The 19,042-nt window shown below is 47.9% G+C and overlaps 7 protein-coding genes across 7 annotated transcripts in view; 2 read left to right on the top strand and 5 right to left on the bottom strand.

The window, feature by feature from the left end:
- Positions 1 to 142: 142 nt before the first annotated feature.
- FOXG_21257 (uncharacterized protein) lies at positions 143 to 1,768 on the bottom strand (the record flags this gene model as incomplete). The annotated part of the gene is made up of 4 exons (XM_018401565.1): positions 143 to 739; positions 790 to 1,360; positions 1,409 to 1,492; positions 1,542 to 1,768. 4 exons carry the CDS (start codon positions 1,766 to 1,768, stop codon positions 143 to 145), a joined length of 1,479 nt encoding a protein of 492 aa, XP_018253136.1.
- A 638-nt stretch (positions 1,769 to 2,406) lies between these two features.
- Positions 2,407 to 3,329, bottom strand: FOXG_13790 (endoribonuclease L-PSP). The gene is made up of 3 exons (XM_018393804.1): positions 2,985 to 3,329; positions 2,770 to 2,922; positions 2,407 to 2,716 (listed from the first exon to the last, which is right to left on the bottom strand). The coding sequence occupies exons 1-3, from the start codon at positions 3,141 to 3,143 to the stop codon at positions 2,618 to 2,620; spliced, it is 411 nt and encodes a 136-aa protein (XP_018253135.1). The 5' UTR covers positions 3,144 to 3,329; the 3' UTR covers positions 2,407 to 2,617.
- Positions 3,330 to 3,550: 221 nt separating this feature from the next.
- FOXG_13789 (uncharacterized protein) lies at positions 3,551 to 5,309 on the top strand. Its single transcript, XM_018393803.1, has 3 exons — positions 3,551 to 3,831; positions 3,926 to 4,542; positions 4,597 to 5,309. The coding sequence occupies exons 1-3, from the start codon at positions 3,797 to 3,799 to the stop codon at positions 5,046 to 5,048; spliced, it is 1,104 nt and encodes a 367-aa protein (XP_018253134.1). The 5' UTR covers positions 3,551 to 3,796; the 3' UTR covers positions 5,049 to 5,309.
- FOXG_13788 (uncharacterized protein) lies at positions 5,177 to 6,997 on the bottom strand. Its single transcript, XM_018393802.1, has 2 exons — positions 6,759 to 6,997; positions 5,177 to 6,710 (listed from the first exon to the last, which is right to left on the bottom strand). The coding sequence occupies exons 1-2, from the start codon at positions 6,895 to 6,897 to the stop codon at positions 5,257 to 5,259; spliced, it is 1,593 nt and encodes a 530-aa protein (XP_018253133.1). The 5' UTR covers positions 6,898 to 6,997; the 3' UTR covers positions 5,177 to 5,256.
- Positions 6,998 to 8,208: 1,211 nt separating this feature from the next.
- On the bottom strand, positions 8,209 to 14,073 carry FOXG_21256 (uncharacterized protein). The gene is made up of 8 exons (XM_018401564.1): positions 13,852 to 14,073; positions 13,565 to 13,796; positions 13,458 to 13,511; positions 13,341 to 13,406; positions 13,061 to 13,288; positions 12,869 to 13,007; positions 8,664 to 12,811; positions 8,209 to 8,617 (listed from the first exon to the last, which is right to left on the bottom strand). The coding sequence occupies exons 1-8, from the start codon at positions 13,983 to 13,985 to the stop codon at positions 8,330 to 8,332; spliced, it is 5,289 nt and encodes a 1,762-aa protein (XP_018253132.1). The 5' UTR covers positions 13,986 to 14,073; the 3' UTR covers positions 8,209 to 8,329.
- A 423-nt stretch (positions 14,074 to 14,496) lies between these two features.
- Positions 14,497 to 15,758, bottom strand: FOXG_13785 (uncharacterized protein). Its single transcript, XM_018393801.1, has one exon. The coding sequence runs from the start codon at positions 15,618 to 15,620 to the stop codon at positions 14,718 to 14,720; it is 903 nt and encodes a 300-aa protein (XP_018253131.1). The 5' UTR covers positions 15,621 to 15,758; the 3' UTR covers positions 14,497 to 14,717.
- Positions 15,759 to 15,936: 178 nt separating this feature from the next.
- Positions 15,937 to 19,042, top strand: part of FOXG_13784 (uncharacterized protein) — a gene marked incomplete at both ends in the record, with an annotated part of 3,317 nt that continues 211 nt past the window's right edge. Inside the window, 4 exons of the mRNA XM_018393800.1 lie at positions 15,937 to 17,200; positions 17,250 to 17,776; positions 17,834 to 18,433; positions 18,484 to 18,999. Of these exons, the coding sequence (XP_018253130.1) occupies positions 15,937 to 17,200; positions 17,250 to 17,776; positions 17,834 to 18,433; positions 18,484 to 18,999 (2,907 nt within the window). The remainder of the gene's footprint in view (positions 17,201 to 17,249; positions 17,777 to 17,833; positions 18,434 to 18,483; positions 19,000 to 19,042) is intronic.

Here is a 19,042-nt window from a genome sequence, read left to right as displayed (position 1 = left end):
GAAGCTTGCAAAGAGACCGCAAAGTATCAAAAATCTATGCATAGATTAGGAATTATATGTTGAAACACTGTCCATCGAACCCGGATATATTGCCCGTATACTGATACTAAAACTATATCTAGCCTGAGCATATTCGCGAAGATTAAAGAGTGAATAGCGTCGGGACTCTTCCGGTTCCTTCATACTCAGCAATAATCTTCTTATTGGCCCTTCGAAGAATAAACTTCAACAAGAAGCAAACACAGATTTCCAATACAGCAAACGCCAAAAGAAGAACCATCGCCCTAGTATACCTTGGCTCATCATTCGAGTCGAAGAAGTAAGGGCTCCAGATGGTTCCAAGCTGACCGGTGACATTGATGATAGCCGTTGCACAAGCCTTCTTCGTCGGTGTCTGACCAACTGAAGACGCAGCCCAACTGTATAAGGCTGCATTTGCTCCAAAGCAACCGCATATATACAAGAACGATGCAACGTACCGAGCTGGGATGTTGATCGTCGCAGCACTGATAATGAAACCGACGATTGCGAAGAGAATCGCACCGCTTATGTGCCATCCTCTCTCAGCCTTGCGGTCACTGTGCCAAGCGATGAAGTATGAGATGAAAGCACCGAGAAGATATGGCGGCGCGGTGCAGACGAGAGTGATTGTTCGACTACCCAAGTTGAAGCCCCGTACTATGGCAGGATAAAAGTAGTTGAAACCGTACGCAGACTGGTTAGATAGCAGCAAAAGAGCCTGTGCCATGGTTAGATGTTTTCTGAAGCATGGGGATTAAGAGCACTGACAAAAGCCCAGACTTTGATATCGGTGACAGCAAGTTTCAGGCCATGCAGCACAGACTGATCATGTTCTTCCTCAGACACAGCATCTCTGACCATTCGAGTAACAGCTACCTCTTTCTCCTCCGCGGTGAAAAGCCAATCCTGACTCTTCGTAGAAGGGAAATCAGGAAGCATCACAAACGCGACTAGTCCCAGCAAGAAAGTCGCGGCACCTTCGAGGATGAACAGCCATCGCCACCCCTGAAGTCCAGCTACACCTCCCAAGCCTGCAAAGATGCCTGCAGCTAATAGGCCAGATACTGCAGTTGCAAGAACAAGACCAGAATACAGAAACGCATAGCGTAGTGCTAACTCTTTCTTGGTGTACCAGCAGGATAAAAGGAAGAAAACGCCTGGGAAGAAGGGCGCTTCGCAAATGCCGAGGAAAAAGCGGATGATGATCAAGTGGGTGAATGAATTGCATGCAGCAGTGGCGGCAGATACGGCGGACCATAGACAGACCCATGCTGGTATATAAATCGAAGGTCGAACGCGAGTGAGGATCATGTTGCTTGGAATTTGCATAAGCATGTATCTGTTCACTCGTTAGCGTACACTTCTGATAAGTCAGTGGTTAACTGACCCAACGTTGAGGATTGCCAAGGCAGTACTATAATCATTGCCACTCAACCCAAGATCCTTCTCCAATGAATCAAGCTTTGCTTGGCTAGCAACATATATCAGCACAGCCCCTAGAACACGTGAGAGGTTCTTACGCAATATTGTTCCTGTCTAAATAGTTGAATAGGTAGAGGATGAAAACCATTGGCATCAGAGTCATATCAAGTTTGCGCACAAGACTCTTCTGTGCAGCATCATAGCTAGGATCGTTCACTTCGGAAGAGAAACCCTCCTCACGGTCGGTGTTCTTGGAGGGGGAGAGCTCGAGGGTCTCTTTACCATCAGCTGGGGCAAAGTTCGTCTCTGAGAGTTTGGTGGACATGATGTAGAAGGATTGATCGTAGAAATATATTGAGGATGTGTTTGAGGATATTGGCAGTTTCAAGGAGCCCAAGGCCCTGCTTTATATCTTTCTTGCTCCAGAAAGCTTACTGACAACGGATCTAGATAAGACTCCAGATATGGGGCCCCGGATGAGGAGCATGAATCGTGGGGTATCTCATATCGAATCTAGTAAGTTTTCGCATTTGTGAAACGCTATTGGCCATATCTAGAAGCGAGGCCGTGAGGCTTTTCATGGAGAGTGGTGCAACGCTAGTGGTTCAACGGAGGTGTACCTCCATTTGATACCTAGGCTTTGTGGCTGACTAGTATTCCCACTATCTTATAGCTACAAGTGGTGCTTTGATGTATGGAGAACTCTAAACAAAGTGAAGTCGATCGATGCCTCTTCGTTCCTAGAACTTCCTGCCGAAGTGGACTCAATGGTTGTCTCATCGGTCAACAATGATGGCTCTAGATTGCTGCTCTTCCCAGAGTTCCAGGCAACCTTTGCGGATACGTCTTCGACCACAGTTTTAGTTGCCGAGCCGCTTTTGGCGAGCGGGGTCAGGAACCTGAGGAGATTAAGGATGATTTATGATTAACTTTTCCTCACAGGGCCTGACCACGTCCAGAAGACACACTGACGCAGTCTTTCTCCAATATTTCACGAGAACATCGCTTGTTTCACGTGTGATACTCTAATAAAGTTCTATATCAAGCTTATTTTTTTTGATTAAGTCGTATATAACAGTTTTTCGAAGAGCTCTCGCAGCTCTTTCATAAAATCAACCGGACAGTAATCAATTTCATCATATTAATATGCTAAAAGAAACAATAATCAAGATTCTTACAGCTTGCTAGACTTCTTAGGAATAGCAGCGATAGCTTCCATCTCCACATGAGCGCCCTTTAGGGGAAGCTGAGCAACAGCCACGCACGTTCGGCTCTGTCAGTCATTATCAGTATCAAGCCGACACATAAAGCGAAAGACATACTTACTGGCTTGGGATCAGAAGTGAAAAACTCGAGGTAAGCTTTGTTAACCTCAGCATAGTGGTCCATATTCAATATAAAGATGGTGACTTTCAAAGCATTGTGAAGACTTGTTCCCGCTTTGTTCAGGATGGCGTCGAGGTTCTTGAGAGCACCCGCCTATTTGGAGGGTTAGGACACAGACTGGGCTCGTAGCTCTGGGAATATAAAAGAGGACATACGGTCTGATGATAAGGACCCTCAGCCAGTTGTCGAGTCTGGGGATCCATACCGAACGAACCTGAGCAGTACACTGCTGTTCCATTATGAATAATTGCTTGCGAGAGATGAGGACTGGGGGCAGGTGCATCAGTAGTCAGAACACCGGCTCGGAGAGGCATGATGAATGGTATAGAGTCAAAAGGTCTAGGTCTTAAACGCGGTTACCTAAGATGGGACGGTATTTGTTTGAAGGTTGGGTCAATCCAAGATGGAAATGGTTACTTATAGTCCACTAGATAACAAATAAGCTCCCGATGTTCGGAGAGAGCTCGGAGAGGCATTTTCACTGAGTCCATACTAAAAACTCAACTTGAATGCATATGCCCAACAAGATGCCAGGATGAATCCGTGATAGACCTCCCCGCAGTCTCCACTGTCAAAGAAGAATGGAGGTGGATCTCCGTGAGACTAATGCAAGTCAATGTCCAATCAAGTCTCAACGGACACCTCCCTCCATCGCTTCAGAGGCCTTCTTTTTGACTACCAAGTGGCGTCCTTGAAATGGCTCCGACAATTGATGGAAACCCAATGCGACATTTAGGAAAGACTAGATATATACCAAGAGCCATGGCATGGACCCCGGAAACACTGATAAGGCACCTCATACGAGCGAGGCATGCCATCGGCGTCTCCCGAAGTCAAAGAATAAATCTGCAACAATATCTTCTTTTTATAAGAGCACTCGCTAGCTCAGCCCACAAGTCATCGATCATCTTGACCTAACTGTCTTTATGCACTTAGTCCTACCATTGTCTACCACTACTCGCCAAAAATGTCTCGTCAAGGCGAAACTATTGTCATTGTTGGGTACGTCCAATACCATTCCTGTCTTGAATCCAATCAGCTTTCCTTTGGACAATCAACCTTGTTGAGAACAATGACTAAACTCTGGAACCATCAGCGCTGGAGTCATAGGACTATCCACAGCCCTTCGAGTCCAAGAGCAAACTCTTTCTCAGAACAACCCACCATCCGTCGTCATCATCGCACGGGACTTTCCCAGCGAGACGTCCATAAACTATGCCACGCCATGGGCTGGCGCACATTATCGGCCGTGCCCAGGGAACACTCCCCAACTACTTCAAGAAGCAATATGGGCGAAGAAGACATACGATACTCTTGACAGTTGGTCTGAGAAAGACAAACTCGCCGCTGGTGTTGAATTCATGCCAGGAGAAGAGTTCTTCGAAAACCCTGCGCCTGAATATATCCATGTTACCAAGGATGTATCCCAGTCGGCGTATGCTCACCTCGAATCGAGCTTTGAACTTTTCAGCGGCAGTGAATTGAGTGCTATGAGTGACTCCCTGCAACTGGGTTTTCGTTACCGGACATACTGTCTCAATAGTCCTTTATATGCTTCGTTTTTACAGCGCAGATTTCAGAATAGAGGAGGTCGTGTAAGACAGTACACACTTGCATCATTGGAAGAGGTCTTTTCGATTGAAGCCTCTGTCTCTGTTGTGATCAACTGCTCGGGCATGGGATTTGGTGATCCAAAAGCATTTCCCATCCGTGGTAAGTAATAAAACACCGACAAGTCTTTGAATTTTATTGCTAATCTTCGTTTAGGCCAAACATGCCTTGTGCGAAATCCAATTTCGAAGACCGTAACACGCCAGAACTCGGATGGCTCGTGGTCGTTCGCTATTCCTCGACCTTTAGAAGGCGGTACTATCATTGGAGGCACCAAAGAGCCCCATAATTGGAACCCTTATCCTTCAGCTGAGACACGACAGACTCTGCTGAACAATGCAGCAAAATGGTTTCCTTTCGACAGTGAAGGTTATCTATCTTCTAATACCAGGGACTCCGATCGTTTTGATGTCGTCAGAGACATCGTTGGTCGTCGACCAGCACGCGAAGGGGGCCTTCGCCTAGAACTGGAGCGCCTGAAGCCAGGTGTTGTCGTTCATGCGTATGGTGTTGGCGGTAGAGGTCTTGAGCTATCATGGGGCATCGCAGACGAGGTTGTTACTTTGCTTCACAAGCAGAGCTATTTCTTCTTACGAGCGCATTTGTAAAATCCCAATTCTAATCAGAAGTCTGCTCCTTGACTTGCTGTATTGGAGGGTCAAGATTTTTGCGTCCTTTATGATATCATATCATTAGGCTGATCTCAATCACGAAGATGGATCCAAGTGCGACTAATTCAGTCAAAGGATAATAGAAATCTCATTACGCTCTGCTAATCCCAAATGCAAGTCTAAATCTAAATATTACATGATACTCTTATGAACACTGAGCAGGCATAGCCTGAGAAGAAAGGAACTGGACACCTGAAGCGGGACTTCCACCCAAGACAATGTCAAAGTAAGTGCTCTGCTCCTCGAACATGGTCTTCGCCTGGAATCCAGTGTATCCGCTGGACTTCTTGCCAGTAGCCTTGAAGTTGGTGATCGCCGTCTGGAACCTGGGGACGATAGAACCCTTGACGGGTTTCTTGTGAGCGACGCGAAGGGTCAGGGCGTCCTTGGCGCGGGCATCTCGAACCATGGCTGTGACGACGAGAGGAGCGTTAGGAAGCTTCTCAAGCACGGCACAGGATTGCTGAAGCTGGTAAAGGACGGTATCATCAACCTTGTAGCCGCCGGTCTTCTGGTTGTCGTGGGTGACGGTTGCCTTGGTGGAGGGCTTGACCTCCTGGATGAAGAACTTCGTGATACCGTTCTTAGCGTCCATGGTGGTGTCGAACTCGAAGTTGGCAAAGACTTCTCCAGCACCGGAAGATGTACCGCCCTGGAAGGTCACCTGCTGTGTAGGCACAGTGACCTTCTTGCCGTCTCGGCCAACGCAGATGAGGTTGATAGCAAGGTCATTGTTATCACGAATGTTGTTTGTGATTCTGACTCGAACCGAGCCCGTGAAATGTATCTTGTTTTTGTTATTAAGAGACAGCTCGGTGATGTAAGGGCGGACATCGTAAGCCTCGAGGACGGGAGTGAGCTGCACGCTCTTGGGCACGGTATCGATCATGCGGGTGAGGATGTCAGCACACATGCTGTTGAAACCAGCCTTGGTGGAGAGCTTCTTCATAGTAGCCTTGTCATTATCGAATATTCGCTTATCAGAGTGGAAGGTGGCGTTCTTTGAAGCGACAAGAGGATTCTTGGACGTGCCGGCCAAGTACTCTGTGACGATGCCGTTATGGAAAGAAGAAACATCCTTCTGGAAAGGCACGTTGGTATCGTTGTTGGGATCAGCCTTGATGCCAACAATCTCAGGAAAGTCAACGCTATGCACGCCGCCAATAGCATGACCACAAGCAACCATAGCAGTCATCTCCTCCTTAGTAAAACCAGCCTTTGTGAAAGCAGCAAAGGTATCCTTTAGGTTTGTCGAAGGCTCGGGAACACCAGCTGGGCCAGCCTTGTATGCATCGATACGGCCAGCTCGGAAGGGAATCCTGGGGCCATTACAAGCTCCAACGGCGAGAACAGTTCCCAGGGCTGTGAGATCGGAAGCAGTAGCGCGGGGGTTGTGGAAGCCGCTGAAGAACCCGAAGGTATTGTTGAAGGCTTTTCCGGGGTTTTCGGGTCGTGAAGACTCCCAGTAGATGGACGCGTCCAAACCACCTGTTCCCGCTTTGGCATCGTGTGTAATGGCATCGTGGAAAGCTGTTCGGAGCCATTCGGCCGTGTTCTGGGTTCCGGGGACATTGCTTCCAAACTCGCAAGTTCTTAAAGCTGCAAATTGTTGATGGATTTTATGGCATAGAAAGGTTTATTGCTTACCATCAGCGAAACCTCTCTTGTTGAATCCTCCTTGCATGTACAGAAGATCTTCGACCTCATCCCATTTTGAGGGCCAAACGAGCTGCGAAGCAGCACTGAAGTGAGTGAGCGCAAAAGCGAGAGTGGCTGAGCCTTTCATGATGGGCAGAATTGAACGAATGTGTTGGTATGCTACAAAACAAATGGCATGATGTCTCTCGCCATCTTATACTACATTTACCTTCATAGTCAAAACCCACTATCCCAGCAGAACATGTTTCACTTATGGGGCAGAATTAGAGAATACGAGAACCCAGCTCTCAATTAGTGTAAAACCTATGCATAAATCGAGCCTAGAAAGTCCGTCGGGCATTCCGCGTGACTAGGAGCGAAGTCGAGACAGCGGGAGATACGAGCCCTACCCATATGGAGTGCCCCAAAATTTCAGGGCTCGTAAACAAACAGACCAATAGTGTTGATTTGATTTCAATGCAGATCCCCTGAAATTTGCAATTTACCCGCCAAGGCTAGAGCGTAGGACTAAATTTAGATGTCGGCAAGGCAATGCCGAACTCCACTAGGAAATTCTGGAAGATCGATTCGACCTGATGATCCATTGCGGCTACGCTTTGACTGGAATGCTAGGAACTATTGTAAAGCAATGCTATGCTAGTGTTTATCTTTACTCGGTAGTTCAATACTGGACATCCACTAGTTGAACCATATAGCATATGTCGCTTGGAGAAGAATAGAGTTTGCTGGGACGGCTCGTAGACCCTTTCGTTCTATAATTAATTTTACGTTGAGCAAAGATAATCACCGCAGTTACTGATAGACGAGAGGTTATTTGCACTATATTGTAAGGCGCACCACTACACGAGATAGATCAAAAGTTCTTCGAGTCGCCATTATTGGGGCACTCTGGTGACAATCTTTCTTTTGCGGCAGGGATGGCCAAAGTCTTCGACGCTCAAAATTACCAGAGATCGACTGGCATTGAGGTGTTCTGATAGGTATATCTAAATAATTGTACAAGCTTCTCTTTCTCTTTACTGTTCTAATTTATTATTTTTTCTCAAACATTTCTTAGTCTTATTCTGAGGCCACTGACGCGCTTCAATCTCTGCCGTCAATATCAGTATTCAACAAGCTACCCTATGCACCTTGGTGGAATTCATGCTGAATGAATCAAATTGTGTCCTATTATAAAGATTATATTGCTATAAACATTCTATTCCAGGCTTAGATTTAACTATAAATTTCAATTTGATGGTAGAAGCCGTTCAACATTAGGCTGGCTAGGGGAACGCAAGAAAGCTTAAGACTTCTATTTCTAGGTAACAAAAAGGTTTAGGTAAACTTATTATGGACTTATTTAATCTTTAGAGTAGGTAATTCTGACATCCTAAGCTTAGGTCAGAAGTTTTCTTGCTCTTTGAGGACTGGTTATCTTACATAAAGATATGCTGATGCCATTATAATCACAGTTTTTCGGGGCTTTCATCAGAAAACAATGCTGCTATAGCATCCGAGACAATGCTTGTTCTAAGCGAAACATGATCATGATTGTACCGACCAAGGTTCATCCAGGTTTATTTACTCTCTCCCTTGGCCCTTTCATCCCCCTCAGCTTCATCATTCGACCAGTCTCCCTCTGAATCATCATCCTGCACCTGCTCAATTCCCGGCGAACTCTTCGGATCATCCTCTTCCTCATCCTTCTCCTCCTCCTCCTCTTCATCATCGTCAACAAACTCTGGACCTCGCTCCTCCCATTTATCGTGATACGGATGAACCTCCTCTCTATAACGATAGCACTTGAAACACAACCCATACAAGAGCTCGCAACCGTTACAGAAGTATAACATGCCATAGACGTGCTGATAGGTTAGTAAAATGGGTACATTGAAGTCGGGGGACACTTACAAAGAGGCACAAGTCGCAGAACCATGTAGTTCGCGCTGCCTTCTTGGAAACATGGAACTTGGACTTCCAGTCATCCTCCCTTTTCTTACTAGGACTTGCTGTTAATAACTCTATTACTTCCTGCGATGCGCCATGGAATCTGGCCATCTTGAGCGGCGACCATTCCCTGTCATCGCAGGTCCGACCTCGAACCGATGGGTCTGCTCCACGATCCAGAAGAAGTTTCACGATTTCGGGACTGATTTCCTTGGGCGTGCCCCAACTTTCACACACGCGACATGCCCAGAGCAGAGGCGTCCAACCATCGTCATCAGGCTCATTGATAGATATAATCCCGCTGGTATGAGAGAGCACCAATTCGACAAGATCAGATCTTCCGGTCGCCGCAGCAAAATGTAGCACTGTCAAGCCAGACTTGGTTTTCGTAGTGATGCCAAGACGTTCTTCATCATCGCCACTTGACTCGAGCAGTAGTCTGAAATGCTCAGCTGTTTTCAAGGCTGCGTAGTGTATCGGCCGTCGCCCGTGGAGGTCTTGCCAGCCAATGTCAGCACCTTTCTTGAGTATGAGTTTGATCATGTCTATAGAACCACTCAGGATCGCTGCGCTCAACACCGATCCCATATTGCCGCCACGAACATTGACGTCGGCGCCAGCGTCATTGATTAGATGTCGGGCAATTATATCCTTATTCTCCGCAGAAGTATAATATTTCTCAAATAATCTCTGTAGCGGTGAGCCATACATCCAGGAGTTGGCAACATCGGGGCTAGCACCCTTCTCGACGAGCACTTTGACGATATCAACGTTGCACTTCTCTGTTGCAATGTGCAGAGCAGTCCCATCCTCAGAAGCTACCGCGTTCAAGTCAACTTTTTGAGAAGAGAGCATTTGCACCAACGGAAGGTCTCCGTTCACGACGGCTCGTCCCAGGGGGGTATACTTTTCGTTGTTCCGGATCGTCAGACTAGCCCCACGATTTATCAAGCGTCTGACGACAGATAGATTTGCAGGATTAGGAAGACAGAAGATTGCAGACCCTCCCCATATGTCAACCGCGTCGATGTCTAGCTTATACTCTAGCAGGATCTTGACACTCTCTTCATTGTTGGTGGCCACGGCTAGGATCAGAGGTGTTCCACCTTTTGGAGTTCTTGCCTCAATGTCAGCACCCTTTTCCAACAACAGCCGGAGTAGCTCATTGTAGCCGCAAGATGCTGCACAATGAAGAGGCGTATAGCCCGAGTCAATAAAGCCCCCATCGGGGCACCTGGTTTCAAGATCTGGTTTGTGTTCAAGAAGCAACTCAACCACCTTTGTCTGGTTAAAAAATGAGGCGAGGTAAAATGGCGTGCCATCTGGACTCGGTAAGTTGATGTCGGCCCCGGCATCGACAAGAACCTTCATGCAATCTGGGCGATGGTAACTCGAGTGGATTGCGGAGCGTCCTATGTCGTTAACGGCATTCATATCCGCCCCAGCATCAATGAACGTCTTGGCTATTGTCGGTTGACCTCCCAGGACGGCGGACCTCAAAGGCGTGATTTCTTTGGGAGCAACGTAGTTGACGCTGGCTCCCTTCTGTAGGAGAGCTGTAACTATGTCTTTATACCCTGCTCTGGCAGCCGCCACGAGAGGCGTGCCATGATCTGGGGTATCGTCTAGCTGCACATCAACTTTATGACCCTCTTCAAGCAGCATGTTCACTATCTCAAGATTATTCGCTCTTGTAGCGTGGATAAGAGCAGAATCGTCATCAAACTCTTTACACGTGCCGTGGTCAAGTAGCATACGGCAAATCTCAACATGACCCGATCGTGCCGCTATGCCCAAGGCGTGGAATGAGTGGATTTCTCTCAACTTTGAATTGATATCCAGGCCAGCATCAAGCACTGACTTGAGGCACTTTGGATAGGGAGCCCCTGAAATGGGAATCAGGGCAGGTCGAAGCTCCCTCACGTTGGCTGTGAGGACTTCTGTGTTCGCTCCAGCTTTGACGAGGGCTTGAAACACCACGTGATGGCCTCTACCTCCTGCATACCATAGAGCGTTCCTGCCTTCATGGTCCTGGGCTTCGACGAGTGCTGCTTTGGCTAGCCTGTCGATGATCTTCGCTCGGCCATACTTGCCAGCTACCACTATGGGCGGCGTATCTACCCAGTTGGGGTTGATGACAGCAGGGTCAGCTCCGTGCTCTATGAGGGTGTCGAGAATTGCAGGCTCGTCTCTGACGATGGCGCAGTGAAGAGGTGGCGAACAATCTGGATCTGTCGAGTTCGCGTCCGCTCCAGCTTGTAAGATGGTCTTTAAGTGCTCAGATGAACCGAGATAGGCCAGTCGCGAAGCAAGCGTGCCAGGCCACTTAGCTATGTGTAGATTTTCAGTGGCATACGCTAACAAGATACCCAGTGTTTTCAATTCTGCCGACCGTCCTGCGGCCATTATAGCTTCGAGGCAGATATCTGCATTTGCGCTTGACTTGTGGAGGAGTAACTTGACAACATCGCTATGTCCGTATATCGATGCCTCAATAAGCGCCTCGGAAACATCACGTTCGTCAGGTTCTTGGGACTGGACGTAGGCTTTAGCCAAGTCCTCGTCGCCTATAGACGCCATTATTGGTAAATGTGACAGGAAGACTCGGTCGGACCTGATATGAGGATTCGAAAGGTACCATCTGGCTGCAGCCCAACGCCGGGGTGCGGTCTCGTCGTCGAAGAAACTTGCGATGTTGAAAGATTCTAGCTTTGGAGATACTGATGAGTGACCTCGTTGGTAGTGCAGTGGCCAGAATTCGACAGCATATGGTGTGATATCTGATGGGTATTCAAATATTCGTTGATCAACAGGACATGTTCGGCAAGCTGCTAGGATCTTGTCTTGGGTAGAAGACAAGGTGAGATATCTAACACAAGCGTCGGTGATCTCTCGATGGCCTTCTTCCGAAGAGTTCCAAGCGTACCAAGGCTGGTTTCTGTCGGAAGCGTCATGGCTAGTCGTCAAGAAGTCCCGAGCAGCTGGATGGCGAAATTGAACGTGACCATTCTCTAGTATTATCATAGGTCCAAGACAGTTTTCAATATCCCACATGAGATCTCCATATGTCTCCTGATCAGGCACCAGGTCCGTTGAGGTACCGAGGCTGAGTGCACTTCCCAGTTCTTCAGGAGTCAACGGTCGAAAAGACAGCACCATCCACATCAAGACTTTTCGGGCCCAAGGTCGCGAGTTTTCCGGCACCGCCTGCAAGCATCTTTCGAATATCTTAGCCGGCGAAAGGGGTGAAAGTGATGTGAGATCCCGCTCTAGCGAAGACTTGATTGATGTACAAGGGGCTACCAGGAGCCATTCGAGTAGGAGGCGCCGCAGCAAGTCATCATCACTGCAAGAATCCAACAATCGTCGTATCTTTCCCTCGCCGTGGCGATACTGAGGTCGCACGTGGCACAGCTCAGTCATGAATTCGAGCACAACGCTCTCGATAACATCAGCTGTCGGCGGGTGCTCTCTCAAGTCAATTGAAGGAAACTCCGATAGAGCCTCGCGGATCTGACTGTCATCAACGGTCGTCACCAGAATCTTGAAATGCTGCTCAGAATTCTTGGTCATATCAGAGACCATGGACAAGAACAAACCACTGCTGCCATCACACTGATCGAGCCCATCAATGATCCAGTGAATTTCGCCGTGGGTTGTTATATCCCTCATAAGCTTTTCCAAAAAGAAGAAGGCATCTTTATTGGTCCAACAATTTGAGAAATCAGGTGGTTCTATGTCTGGCATCTTATCGTTAGGGGATTCTCTTATCTGACTGAGAATCTGGAGCAAGAAGGAGTTTGCCATGGCCCCGATGGAATTCCGGCGGATATCGTGTTTGTCAAATTTGAAGTAGAGAATGGCTCGGAATGTCGTGCTCTTTCCACGATCTACTATTCCTTCATACACATGCTGAGCCACGTTAGAAATGCTGGAGGTGCCGTGAATATGCAGAAGAGCGAGACCCCAAGACTTCAGCCATTTGATCATGGTATCGTGCTCAGCAATCCAGCCGAATCCGCGGGTTGTGTTGAACTTGAATGGATAGATTGGAGGTGCCTGGAGCATTATGGCTTCCATAACACGAGATAGCTTATCGTTCTGCCAGGGAACTGTAATTTATGTCAGCAGGTTTCTTCTGGCAGAGGTTTCACTGCTTGCTGAATTACAAGATGAAATTCTCTTGGTTTGAAAGCCTTCGTACGGAGCATAACCTTCAGGTTCCTCGTTCAACTCGTTATGAGACATGTCAATGAGTGAAACCTTCTCCATGGGAACTCCAAGTGCTGCCGTGTATTTGTCAAAGACCTGTAAGCCAGTCAGTATCATCAATGCAACATAAAATCTACTTTTCAACTTACCTTTTCAGCAGGATCTGTCTTTGATGAAATGATATTGATAACGTTGGCGCGCGTTAGGACTCTTGTGTTCAAGAACGAATTGTTTACATCAATGATTGATCTCGCGAGACATTTCATATTCAGGCTAGTCGCTGTTGAGTCTGCTGGTTTCAACACGTCAAGCCTGGTAGCAAGAATCTCGATGTCTTGATGTGTATCCAGGGTTCTGTGTGGACAGCCGAAGAACATCTGCAGGAGGTTAAGGATAGCTCATAGAAACTTGGATCTTTATGTTCCATACCAAAAGTTTCGTTGAGTAGCTAATATCAGTATGTCCACTGTCATATCGACTGGCTAGTATCAAAGCCTGATATCATGTTAGCATGAACACAACGAAATGGATTACATCCCAACCAACCTTCTTCGCGATAATCCCTCCTATGTCGTGGCCAAAGAACGCTATAGGTAACGGCTAGAGTCTCTCAGTTGGTTATCGTTCAGACCCGAATTCTCAAGGATACTCACCGTTTGCTGGTCTGTCCTCAACTCGCTAAGCTTTTGAAGAAGCGTAGAGGCCTCAGAAGAAATAGCCTCCTCGGGATATGTAGCCTCTGTTATTTTTGTGGCATCATAGGCATACTGAATAATGCGGACTTCCCAGTTCATCTGCGCCGCCAAGCCCTGAATCCAGGTGTTGGTCTTACTTGAGCCCCATGGCTTGCCTCCCGGACCAACGAGGCCATGGATTGCTACAATACTATAGCAAGCTTTGTTAGAAATATGGCTGGTGAAAGAAGGTAAGCTTATCTTACTCGAATTTCTTTTCGCTTGCCTCATATTCTTCGGTTGTATCGATCGAGAGACCCAGGTCAGCGGATGGAGAATCGTTATCCATGGTATTGCTAGATGTCTCCATAGCATCGAGCGACCGTTCCTCTTGTTCCATGGCGACTTCGGCAGGCACCTGCGATGTTGATTCAAACTACAGGCTAGTTTCTAGAAACTGGAAGTTGATAGGATCCTAGTCATCATGAGGAGCGGTAGTGTCAAAGGCTGACTCAGTCACCGTGAAATGGGCTGATCGGCCGTGGATCGTCCGTAAGCCTATGATTGTTGACCCCTCGTATCGAAATTTGTGATACCAAGGGGAGGCAGGGAAATAGAGGGTCTTCATCCTAAGTAATAAAAATAACCAATCTAAAGCACCCCTAAGTCTATACTAAATTTACCTAAATCTTTTTGTCACTTAGGATAAAGGCCCTAAGTTAATCTTGGTCCCCGAGGGCTGCTTACGACCTGCATGAGCTGAACGACAACTGGCAATAGCTCCCGAAGATTGACCTATAGATAAGCAGAGAGAGCTTTGGGAGGCTGGGTAATCCTTGTCAATGTGGAGGCTGGGTTCCTGGATGGAGTAATCCTTCCGATATATGAGCAAATCATAGGATCTTCCACCACGGATTTTCGAACAGGATTAAGCTATTGCTAGGCGAGTAAGCCTATCTCCACTTTTAAGGATGGAATGGGTCAAAGCTCCGCCAAGGATGTTCGCAAAAAGTTGCCAATGCGTGATTCAGTTGGTACCTGAGATGTACACTTTCGATCAAGTTCTGAGTAACCTGTCTAGGTGGTCTGTGGTATTCAAGTCAACTAGAGAGTCAATGCTATAGAATTTGCTTCAGGAGCTCTGATTACCTATTTTACTTGTCTTCACAGAGTTCTCGATCACGTTGGCCGAGGTGATATCGCAGACAGCGTTTAGATCTAGTTCCCCAAGCTTCATCTCCATGTCCTTGTACCTATCACTTGTTGGAGCCAGCGTCGGATCAAGTAGTACCGGGTCATCACGCTTCGTGGTGCCGACAAGCCATTCCATCGACGTTCTCCAGTCGGCTTTGGCGTTGACGGTCACCACGCACTGGAAACGTCCCTCGTCCCTTCTCTTGAGCAGAATGGCGGTTCTCATAGAGACAGGTACACCAGACTTTGTCTCAGGGTTTTCCAGCAGCGTCCAAGACGCGCAGTTTGGCTTGCCATAGTTTCGCCCGCGCAAATCGATGGACCCTGTGACGGACGCTGCGTAGCTCATCTCTCTTGCAATTTCACGCTCATACTTCAGACCGCTTCCTAATTCCACTCCAGCCGCGCCTGCGCCAAGGGTCACGTCGCCTCCAGTAGTCGTTGTCTCTGTCTGTGTCGTCTGAGCAAATCTCAAGTTGCCGTTGGGCGCGATAGCAAAAACCTGGGGGTCGGCTACGCCTTTCTCGCTAGCGGAGAACCTCAGCTCGATATCGACATGTGCGATGCGTCGCGCTCGTTTTCTCGGGTCAAATCGAAATTCGAGAACAATTAGAGTACACAAATCATCGCCATCGGGATCAAATAGGCCGTGAATAATGTCGACACTGGAGCAGCGAATGTCCACGGCGCCTTTGCGTTCGATGATGTTCTCGCGCTGATACGGATCCAATGGATCATTTTGAGTGCGAAACTCACTCCCCTCTTCGCCTTTGGGTGCAAGTGCGATGCCAAAGGAGATCTCTTCCTCGGCATCCACGTCGTAATTAGGGTCAGTACTCATTGTGTGAGCGTTGACGTCAATAGGTAGGATGTGAGTACTCTGTAAATGGTAGAAGTTTGTGATCAAGAAGTGGAGGGGTCGTCACGACAGCCTGATCTGGTACATAGGAGGTACATGCGCTTGGAAATGGGGTTCTCTGCACCCCTGTTCATTTATGGATATCCTTGAGTCTGGTGAGCGGTTAATAAATGACGTGTCTTCTGTAGCTGCAGGCAGCTGCGGGTAAGCAGAGAAGCAAATAAGCAACCAGAGGGTCATTGAAATGCAAAACAAGAGCTGAGAAAGATACATCCCAAATAGATTTGACACCAGAACGATGACAAAAGTTGCATTTACAACAGATGTCAGAGGCGTCGTTAGCGATGATGACGATGAGGACTACGAGAACGATGATTTTGAGGAGGAGCCCGCTAAGATACCCAACCACGATGAGGTGCTTTTTGCCTTTGAGAGCATCACGAATGAGGCTCGGAACATGAAGTTGAACTTGGGCAAGAGAGAAAATCGGGAGAGCTTCTTACAAAAGTATGGGCAATTTCTCTCAAAATCGACAAAAGACTCAAACCAGACACTCCTTCATATGATTGCAAACACAGTGGGACACAAATCGTTGACTCGGTGCGTAATCAAGTTCGACAAGACTTTGCTGTACCGCGTGGACGATTCAAGCAAAACTCCTCTGCATACCGCTATCGCCAAAAAGAACCATGCGTTCATCGAAGTGGTCCTGGATGAGAAGAAAGCGATTGATTACCTTGATTCACTGCTCCGCATTACTTGTGAGCACAGGAGGAACTGCATACATACAGCCATCTATCACAACCTTCAGCACCAGTATACCATAAAGTTGATTAAACGAGCATCCGAAGAGACACTTCGCGCCCCAGATCAAAGCGGCTTGACACCCTTGCACCTGGCAGTCGACTACAAATATGCATCAGAAGCACAATTGAGGATTGTTGAGGCGCTTCTTGCTCACGGAGACAGTGCCTTGGATAAGTATACCAAAGAACCTCAAAACCTATCCGTCTATGAATACCAAGACCATACACAGCGTCTCTGGCGGAAACAATTCGAGGTACCAGCTTCCGCTCGTATTGGGGAGAGAAAGCAAGTTGAATCCAGGGAAGACCAAGGTCAAGAGGGTGAACACGCTGGATCCAGGCCCAAAGGAGGGTTGGAGCATGTTAGTGGGAGAAGTCGCATCTCTCAACAGCCAGGCAAAGACGGCCACGGAGGGCTACATCGAGGGCCTGATAATCTTCATGCACGAGGATCAGAACAGACAGATGTATCCTCTTCAAGCCACACTTCAAACGCAGATGGACTCCATGGAGCTGAGAACGGAAGAACGCCGGGAGAGGCACCCGAAGGTTTCAAGCCTATACAGAGAAGACAAACGGGTATGGAGAACGTTGAAAAGCAGGCCCAGGAAGAGAAGCGTAAGAGCGAATACGCAGAGAAGATCCGCCAGGCAGTCAAGCTACATTATCTCCGGACTACTCTGACGATCAATTCGAAGCCTGCCAGCAGAGACCAGCTCAAAGCTGTGAAGTTTCTTCATGGCGCGAATCTCAATAGTGAGACAAGACCCCCCTTAATTTAGGCAATGCTAACTCTTGGTTTTAGACATTAACTTATGCTTCGACTACTCGGAGGCACCACCCGAGATCTATGAGGATTCTTTCAAACAGAGTTATGACCATATCAACTTTGACCAAGTTCTACGCTATGTTTCGTTCCGAAGAATAGAGCTTCAGAAACCTCCTGTATCCGCTGTAAAAGCAAGGCTAACTAGGAATCGGACGCAGACGTCAAATAAAGGACGCGGTAGGGATGATCTCACTGTTTTCTTCAACTGGCTCAAGGGGAAGGGGGTCAAACACATCCTTAAGGTGATGGTGGATGACCTGAAAGATCCATCACATAGCGACAAGGCACTCGAGGATTGTCTTCGACCTTTTGAGGTGGAGATCCTTGACTGGACCAAGGTTGACTTGTGTCCAGAGACAATCCTGACTGCTTGTCGGAATGTGAGACAGCTCTATTTGCGATGGAGTGGTAACAGGGCCATTTTGAGAGCTTGGAGTGAGCCTGAAGGGCTGGCGAAGCTAGAAAAGCTAGAGGCGGTACATCTGGTATACAGCGAAGAGCAGGTATGTGCTAGTCTAGGACCTACCTTCAGAGTGAAACTAACATTGCATGTTTGATAGGCATTGGAGTCGGCCGATCGCATCACTATGTACGCAAATGATTTCGAGGAGCGGTTGAACGAATCAGCAGCTGCAAACCCGAAAAGGACTCTTTCAAATGACGAAGACGATACGGGGGGAGGAAGACGCATACTCGTCTTTAGATGCAAAGCAGATGTCCCAGGAAGTGAACGCATCGTCCGAGAAGGGGCATTTGCAAAAGCTCAAAGCGGCATCAATGAGATGAGTCTACAGTCTAACAGATGGTTGAACTGTATGGACAAGTTTGCAGATGAATTACAAAATACGTGCTCTGAGTTTGTCAAGCCTCAGAATGGCATCAAGGTCGCCCTCATCGACGATGGCGCTGATCCCTATGTTGAGTCTCTTCGTGGTAAAATCTGGGGTGGAGAAACGTTCAGCAGAGGTTTCCCGCACGAGAATGGACCAAGCCCTTACTATAGGTCTACGAAGGGCCATGGAACTGTTATGGCGGATATGATTTGCAGGGTATGTCCGATGGCGAGGCTTTATGTGTATAAGCTTGAGACGCACACAAGTCTCAACTTGGCGACACAGACCCATGGGAAGGAATACATCGCTGCTGAAAGCGCGGCTCTGGTGAGTACAGATCTAGAAACAAACATGTTTCCATGGCTAACAAAAAATAGGCTGTAAGGGCAGCGATAGATCAGAAGGTGGACATCATCTCAATGTCCTGGACGGTCAAAGAAACAGTCGAGAACCGCGATGGCGTCAATACTTTCCGCCAAGCTATCAAGGATGCTCTTGACGCCGGTATCCTCCTCTTCTGCGCCGCCGCCGACACCGGGGCCATCGCAGAAGTCGAATATCCATGGTCTTTCGACCAGCGGCGCATCTTCCGCATCGGCGCAGCCACTGCAGACGGCCGCGTATGGGGTCCAACAGGCAACCCGCAGAGCCTAAGTTTTATCTTACCTGGCCACAAGGTAGTATCGCGAAATCCACACCGAGAGGGGGCGTTACCAGATGACTTTGAAGAACGCACTGGCTCATCTGTGGCTACGGCTTTGGCAGATGGTCTAGCAGCACTTATATTACACTGCGTCAACCTTGCTGTTGTTCATGGTAAGGAACATCCGTCCACTACGGCTGTTAGCGCCGAGGATCTGGAGCGGCTTGCGAATCACGATGATATGTATAATGTACTTCGTGGTATTGGGCTGGATGAGGGGCAGCAGCTTATTT

This window comes from Fusarium oxysporum, chromosome 10, assembly GCF_000149955.1.
Source record: "Fusarium oxysporum f. sp. lycopersici 4287 chromosome 10, whole genome shotgun sequence".
In the NCBI taxonomy this organism is placed as follows: Eukaryota; Fungi; Ascomycota; class Sordariomycetes; order Hypocreales; family Nectriaceae; genus Fusarium; species Fusarium oxysporum.
The sequence above is the reverse complement of the archived record's forward strand: the minus strand, read 5'-3'. Positions and strand labels throughout refer to the sequence as shown.